An 8,004-nucleotide genomic window follows, 5' to 3' on the forward strand; every position below is an offset into this window, starting at 1 on the left:
TCATGTTTCTCATACTCATTCTCAGTGTTTTGAACAGCCGTCCACTCAGTCTGTTTTTTAGTCCTCACCTTAGGATGTTGTTTCCATTGATTTTTAGAGTGAAAGGGAGGGAAAGGGTGGGGACAGGAGAGAGAGAGAAACATCGATATGAGAGATGTTTGCCTCCTCTGTGCACCCTGACCAGAGCTGGGCACCAAACCTGCAACCAAGGTACATGCCCTTGACCGGGAATTGAACCCACAACCCTGAGGCCAACCACTGGGCAAACCAGCCAGGGCCATTCAGTCTCTTTTGAATAAACTTCAGACAATGTTGATACTGCCACTTAATTTCTAACCAGAGTTAAACGAAGTGCACGGGTGTGGGTTCCGGGGGAGATAGATTTGTTTTCAGGCTGTTGCTTGTCTTAGGGGCACCTAGCTAAGCAGTAAAACTCAAATGGGATCGGAGAGGTTTCGGCTTCCTCCTAATTCGGAAGCCTGTATGCCAACACAGAGCCTGGGACTGTCAGAGAATTCTTCCTCAAACGTCCTGGTTTTATTCGGTAGCAGTAGCACTCTTGCTGCATTTAAGAGTATTTCGCGTGCCTCTAGGCTTTTCCCAGCCCTGAAACCCTCCTTGCTCTAACGTCCACCGCGTTCAGGCTCGGTCACAGCAGAGCATGACAGGTGTCGGAGGGAGGCTTCATGTCGTGGCCCTTGGGGTGGGGGGGGTGGGGGGGTGCGGGCGGGGAGTGAGAGCAGCCCCACAACAGAGATGCCCTCTCTCGTGTCTCTTGCCTCTGGTGCCCTCGCACCGATGGGGGCCTGGGCGTGCCTGCAGCCGCTGTGGGGGAGCCTGGGGACAGGCAGTGCGGCCCCTCCGGGATCCTCTTTGTAAAACGGCGTGTGTTTGGGCCTAACGTTTCCTCTTCCTGGTCTTGTCCAGTTTGAAACCCGGGCGCGGCTGGAGCGGCTCTCGGGGAGCTCCTCCATCAGCTCGGCCGACCTGTTTGACGAGCAGAGGAAGCAGACAGCAGGTAAGGCGGTGGGGCTGGGGAGGGGTGATGGGGGGTGTTAGCAGGCCCTCGGTGCGGAGGGCACTGCCAGGCAGCTGTGCTCAGTGAGAAGGTGCGTTCCAGCCGCAGTGCCTGGTGAGCCGAGGTGGTGCCGGGCCTCGGCCGCTGCAGGCGGCCTGCGGCTGGGAGCCCCCTGTGCTCTGCCCCTGACCTCCCGCAGGAGGGGCTGGCTGCTGACGGGTTCCTGCACGGCCTGGGGTGCGGGCAGGGCGGAGCCGCTCATCTTCACTCTCCGTGTCCTGGCCCTTGTCAAGGCCACTTCCATTTGTGACCACCCTGGCTGAGGGGGCTCGGCCTTTGGAGGGCTCCCCACAGTCCCGCCCGTCCCCACGGCGGTGCTGGGTCACCGGGACGGAGCCCGGTGCGCACCTCGGCTCAGGTTGCGGAGTTTCCCTCTGAAACGTCGTTCTTGCTAAAACCCTCTGCTGACCACATGCAAGCAGGCCCTTCAGTGGTTGAGGGGAACGGTGGACACTCCCGTTTCAGAGAACAGAGCCCATAACGCTTGTCCTGTGTGCGCCCCGAGCTCTGGCCCGCGGGGCTGCAGTCACCGGAAGGGGCACCTGAGTGCTCGCCGCAGAGCCCCCAGCAGGCCCGTTCGCTGGGTGTCCTCGGCCCAGGCCCCTGTGGGTGCTGCGGACGGGGGGGGGGGGGGGGGGGGCGGAGGCCGGCACTGCCCTTCCCTGGCGCCCATCGTGTGGCTGAGCCCGCGGCCAGGGCACCAACGGGCACAGCGCACAGCGCCGGGGCCGGGGGAGGGGGCTGCCAGGCACAGTCTGCAGCCGCAGGGGAGGGAGGAGGGGGCCTCCCGCTGGGGCTGCCACTGCTCCGGAAGCTGCCGAGTGCCTGCCCCGGGTCAGACCCTCATGGGGGTGGGGGGGGTTCGGGGAGCGAGGGCGGCAGGGACAGAACCAGGCAGAGCCCAGTGTGAGTCCGTGTCTCACGCCGTCTGGGAGGCAGCTGGGGACTGTGCCCTGTGCTCCCTTCATCGGGACCCGGCCCCTTTCACCTGGTCACCACCTCCCCTCCCCTCCCCTCCCGCCCAGCGCGGTGCCAGCTCTGCTCACCTCGCCTACACCCGTCTGGGCTGGCCGGCAGGAAGGGGGAAGAGGGAGGCACAGGGCCTCCGACTGACCAGAACTCGGCGTTTGGCCACACTGTGCTGCAGGGTTAGAACTCGGGAGTTTACAGGGAAGGGGAGAGGGCTGACGGGCACGGTGAGCCGTCTCCTAGGCGTCCCTGGGCACCGGGGATGGAAGTACCGGTGAGGTCACTGTCCCGCAGCTGCTCGGCCTGGGCCCTCTGTCCTGCCTCAGCCGTGCTCGCCCTAAACATTTCTCGGGTTGATAAGTGGAGGTGCTTCCCTGAGGTCGCCCCCTGACCTCTGCACTCTCTGTGTAACGGAGAGGCTCTGGCCTCATGCTCGGATCTCGCACGGCCTCTGGTGTGCTGTGAAGACCCGAGATTGGAGCCCAGGGACCCTCACGGGCTGGGCTGGGTGTTGGCAGAGGCTGGAGAATTTAAAGCCTCCGGAGGCAGCGGAGGGGGAAGCCCCGCGCCCACAGCCCTGCCCACTCGGCGGGCTGGGCGCTGTCTGTGCTGAAGGATAATCGTGTTCTGTTCTCCTGTTGCTTAAGGGCAGGCGGGTGGAGATGGTCGTGTGCGGAGCCAAGGAGTAGCTGGGCTTGGCCCTGGGGGACCCGCAGGGTGTGGGCCACTCAGTCCCTGAGCCCCTCCAGCCCCTCCAGCCCCGGCTACAGTCGTGCAGCAGGTCACCAGGCCGGTGTGAGCTGCGAGTGGGAGGGGCGCCTCAGCCCGCCGTAGCCCCAGAGCAAGCAAAGCGCTCCCCGCGCTCAGTGTGCCTCGTCCAGGGCCGGCTCTGGTGGGCCCATCCCTTTGGATGGGGCCCAGGGGAGAGGCCGCCGGGAGGAAGGGCGGAGGGCTCCCCCACAGAGGGGCATGCTGGCCCACAGAGGCCCACCGGTTGCTTCCTGAGCGCTGGCCTGGCAGGCGTGTGTGAGGCACCTGCAGGAAGAGGGCGTGGGAGGGGGAGGGTCTCTGCAGAGGCACCAGGACGGTTCAGACCGGGCCACCCTCCTCCTGGGTGGGGCCGTGCAGCTGGTCGTGGACGCAGGACGTGGGGCTGTGCTGGGACCCGAGCCCTGACCCATGCAGCGTCCTGTCCCTGCCACACCGGCTGCTCCTGGGAAGCAGGGGGCGGGGGACCCCCCATCTCTGGGTCATCGGGTCGTCACTGGGCCGCTGCCCTCGGGCAGAGTGACCACCGCGCCTGCTCCGTGTGCAGGAAACTACAACCTCTCGAGCGTGCTGCCCACGGCCCCCGACATGGCGCAGCTGAAGGAAGGCGTGAGGTCCGTCGCCGGGAAGCTGTCCGTCTTCGCTAACGGAGTCATGACCTCCATCCAGGTCCGTGGGCTGCGAGGACAGGGTCTGAGGAGGAGGGTGGGCTCGTGGTTGTGATAATGAGACTGGGGCCACTCTTCAGTCGCAAGGAAATTGGATTTTACGTCCCTGCGGAGGGACTGATCTAGATGTTTGCTGCGCGTGACCCAGGACATCATAAAAATCAAGTTACCATTTCCCGCTTGTTTAAACTTTCTAATGTATGACCCTAGGGGAATTGTTACAGGAATTATCATGGTCCTTAGCCACCCTTTCCTACGTTGGAACAGAAATATTAAGAAAGTAAAAATGACACTTTTTTATCTTTAAAAGGTATTCTATGCATGTCTTTTCCAAATTAAAAAAGATTACATTGTGTATATGCAGTCCTGCTTTTATATGAGCATTTCCGTGTGAGTAAAAATTCTTCAAAACCCACATTCTTTGCCATGGGAATACATGGAATTTACGTCACAATTCTCGGCTGGCTCTCGAGAGCACTCCCACCTCCGGGCAGGCCAGGCGGCAGCTGGTGTACAGGTGGGGAGCGCAGGCTCACGGTCATTCTTGTGTTATTACTTATTATTACGTATTAATTACTGTTGCTTCCCACACACCTGTGCACCTCCTTTGCCCACCCTGTGTAGCAGCCAAAGGCCACCCTGATTGGGCGAAAGGCTTCTCTCTGAGCCTTCTGTTCACGTCAGGTTATTGCCGGGGACTCTGTCGCGAATGTAAGACATGGCCCCAGTTATAATGCCGAGGTTGTGAGTTCGAGCCTCACCTGGAGCACCAAAAACAAAAAAGAAATGGCCCCAGGAGGAGGGCCTAGTGGGGCCTGGTGCCTGCAGGGTTCCCAGGTGGGGGCGGGCCCCCAGGAGAATTCCGGAGACCCCTGCTGAGGCCCTGCGGGGAGTGAGTGTCTGGTTGGGAGGCAGAGCTGCTCACGTCCCTGGGGAGCTGAGCCCGTCGGTCCTGCCACGAAGGTGACAGTCCTGGTGACTGATGAGCATCCATCCTAGTCACCTGGAGGTGAGCAGTGGAGGCGCAGAGAGCGGGAGTGCGCCCCTCAGTGAACCAGAGGTCAGGCTCAGCCTCCACCTGTGCGCCTCTGTCCCCTCGCACCTGCCTCTGGGGGCTCCCCAGGCAGAGCCAGGCGGCGGGAATGAGGACGTGACTCAAGTGTTTGTGACTCTCACCCGGGCTCGCGCTCTCTCTCTCTCTCTGTAGGACCGCTATGGTTCCTAATCCTGATGTCATGTGCTTCCTGGAGAAATTCCTCGTTAAGGGACCGAGGCCCGCAGACTGCAGCGCAGACGGCCCGTTCTGCAGGTGGCTCTGCTGCCTCGGCCCGCGGCCTAGACACGGCTGACGTCACCTTCCCTTTGATGTAGAAGCCTTCTTGTCATTTCTGTTCTGTTACTTCCTGCACATGCCCTCTTTGCCATCCATGCATATCCTCGCTTATTTTCTTGGAATCTTTAGTTCCGACAGCTGGGGGCCTGGAGACATGGCCCCTCCCACCCCCTGAGAAGAGAGAGCCTTGTGTGGGGGTCTCAGCGTGTACCACCATGGGCTGGGGACTCGAATCCGCCGGTGCCAGCTGGGCCTGGAGAAACGAAATTCACAACAGACATCTCAGTAAAAATGGAGCAAAAAATAAAAACAAAAGACCAAAATGACTGGTGTCTAATTGACAGATTGCTTCATTTATATTTGCACACAGTCAGGTGATTTCAAAATAATGTTTAAAGTCACCTGTCCCCTTGTAAATGGTTTATTTTGTATGATCTATAAATTCAAAAATAATTTCAGTGAGTGCTTTTAACAAACCTAAGTTTTGAATCTATGCGAAATATAAGATGAGAACTCCCTAAGTGCATTTATAAATCGATGGAGTGTTCAGAATTAAAAATGAATAAGGTAAGAAGATACACTCACGGGAAACATTTCAGTACGTGGGAAAATAGTAATTGTAATTGGGTAGTTTTGTTAATATTTTCTAACTTAATATTTGTTTTTTAAAAATTACAGAATGTGTATAAATAAAGAAAAATAGCTTGGCTGTGTTTTAGACAGCATTGAACGTATTGCTCAGAACAGTAAAATGTATTTGGAATGTGATGAACCAGAAATACAGCTTCAGATGAATATTTTGTGAATCTTTCTTAAAGCTCCAATGATCAGACTCTGAATAAACAGTTGCAGCAGGTGCGTTGCCGACTTTTTTTTACCAAAGTTTATGAGACGAATGATCGTACGTGAGGGCTCACGGGGTGTGACATTGGTGTGCATTTGAATGATAACACAACTACCGATGGACTTGGTGTTTTGTTTTTTTTGTTAATCTGAGGGTATTTTTTCCTTTTTTTTTTTTTTTAAGAAAGGGAGAGAGGGAGGGAAGGAAGGAGAGAGAGAGAAACATCCATGCAAGAGAGATACATCTATTGGTTGCCTCCCACACACGCCCCAACCAGGGCTGGGGTTGAACCTGCAACCCAGGCCTGTGCGCAGGGCCAGGGCTCGCCGGGTCTGTAGGTAAACAGACAAACAGGTGTCGGTGCTGCCTTGGAGACGAGGCCGGCGGAGACCAGGGCGTCCAGAGACCAGGAGGAGCAGCCGGCGGGGGGGGGGGGGGGGCGGGGGCCACGCGGGGCCAGGGCCGGGGACAGAGCAGAGCCAGCCCCGCTGCTCCCGGGCCGCAGGCCTCGGCGCTCCCCAGCGCCCGCTCTGCCAGGACACCAGGCGTTGGTGTGAGCGCCCTCAGTCCTGCGGCGGTGGCAGGGGGCAGGACTCGGGCACCCTGGCCTCGGCGAAGCCTGCCACTGGGAGTTGCGGTGGCTGACCTCCCAGAGTCAGACTCTGAGGACCCAACGCTGGCCCTCCCCAGCCCTGACCTCTGCTCTGCGGTCACAGGACCCAGACAGCTGCTTGTGCTGAGTCTGTGGGTGGTTGTGAGGCCATGTGCTCCCCCCTCCCCTCCCCATTCTTCCCTTCCCCTCCCCTCCTTCCCTCCCCTCCTTTCCCTCCCCTCCTTCTCCTCCTCTCCTTCCCTTCCCCTTTTGAGGGAAGCCAGTTCCAGCAGGTCATAATTTCAAGAGTTTCATCAAAAAGTTTGATGGAACTTGGGGATGCAACAAGGGCTGAGTCCCATCTGTTGTCACCTGTTGGGAGTGGCTGATGGCATTTCCCCAAACCTGAAAAGGGTGCATTAAATTGATTGATTGCTGCCAGACAGCTCAAGGCATCTTAATCCACATGTTACTGCCTCCTGCTGGCCAAACACCTGAACAGCGTAGGCAGTTCCCCAAACTGACAATGGACTCTGTATAGGAAACCCTGACTTTTGACATGTCTATCTCCGCCTCCTCAGGACAATTTGTGTTAATAAAAAGCATGGGGTCCTGAGACGAGGAGACCTTAGTTTCTTTTAAACTAGGCTCCTCTGAGCCCCAAATGCCTTTCAAAATTATGCTTCGTCTCTGGACTAAAGTTGCACACAGCCTTCACCAGATTGCTGAGCCCTTCTTGATGCCGGAACAAGAACCCTGGCTCCCTTTCCTCTGTAGTTCTCATCGGTGCCTCCCCAGGCCATGTGTCTCCCTAAAGCCAGGGCGCCGTGGCAGGAAGGCCAGCAGGGACCTGGCATGGACGGATGGATGGTCAGACGGACAGGGATAGTGGGGAGCAGACACCAGGGGTCTCCGGCCACCAGGCTGGTCTTGCAAACAAGCTTCCGTGGCCCATCTCCCTCCCTCCCCTCCGTCTGTGCTGGTCCCTCTCTGGGGCCTGGACGCACCCCTAAGGCGGCGGGCGGGTGGTGGGGACACTGTCCAGCCCCTGTGAGGAGCCCGCTGTGCTGAGGGCCCGCCCTCAGAGGCCCTCTCCCTGACTCGTCCCGGCAGCACCACCTGCAGCAGACATGACCTCTGAGCCCTGAGCCCAGTTCCTCTCTCCACCGGCTGCCCTTCCTGTCACCTGGTGGCCGCGCCCTGGTCTCCACCACACCCTGTGGGCACCGGCGCTACCTCCGTCAGGGCCCGGCTGGGGAAGGTTGCGTGTCTGCTTAGCACCCAGGCCTCCACCTGGGTTTACATCCTCACTACCGGGCACCCTGCCATCAATGGGGCCCCGGAGCCCCCACTTACTCCTGGAGCCCCCCACCACCCACCCCCTGCCCAGCTGCTCAGCCCAGTTGCTGCCCCCGCCCCCCGCCCCCATTCCCATCCATGCGAACAGCCTGAGGGTCGGTGGCCTTCACCGCCTGAGGGTCCCCAGCCCCATCAGCTGGCCTGGGCCCAGCGTCTCTGGCCAGGAGGCCTCTGCAGCCCCGAGAGACCCTCCTGCAGCCCGGCCCCCACTGCCCGCTCACTGGCCCAGAGCGGCCCTGTGACAGCACCCTGCGCCTTCCTCCCAGCCGAGACCCCGTCGGCTCCTTTCTGCTCCAGAGCCTGAGCGCTCAGCGAGGGCCCCAGACCCCAGGGGCCTCCCCCACCCCTGCCCCTCGCCAGCCCGGGCAGCCAGCTTCATCTCTCTTTCCTGCC

At 59.4% G+C, this 8,004-nt stretch overlaps 1 protein-coding gene across 2 annotated transcripts in view; it reads left to right on the forward strand.

Annotated features, from left to right (window-relative positions):
* ARFGAP3 (ADP ribosylation factor GTPase activating protein 3) overlaps positions 1-5,674 on the forward strand; it is a 47,389-nt gene extending 41,715 nt beyond the window's left edge. For both annotated transcript variants that reach the window (XM_059681431.1, XM_059681432.1), the window contains exons 14-16: positions 928-1,018; positions 3,363-3,484; positions 4,691-5,674. In XM_059681431.1, the coding sequence (XP_059537414.1) occupies positions 928-1,018; positions 3,363-3,484; positions 4,691-4,708 (231 nt within the window). In that variant the 3' untranslated portion in view covers positions 4,709-5,674. The remainder of the gene's footprint in view (positions 1-927; positions 1,019-3,362; positions 3,485-4,690) is intronic.
* Positions 5,675-8,004: the final 2,330 nt, after the last annotated feature.

The sequence above is a fragment of the Myotis daubentonii genome, chromosome 2 (assembly GCF_963259705.1).
Source record: "Myotis daubentonii chromosome 2, mMyoDau2.1, whole genome shotgun sequence".
Lineage (NCBI taxonomy): Eukaryota > Metazoa > Chordata > Mammalia > Chiroptera > Vespertilionidae > Myotis > Myotis daubentonii.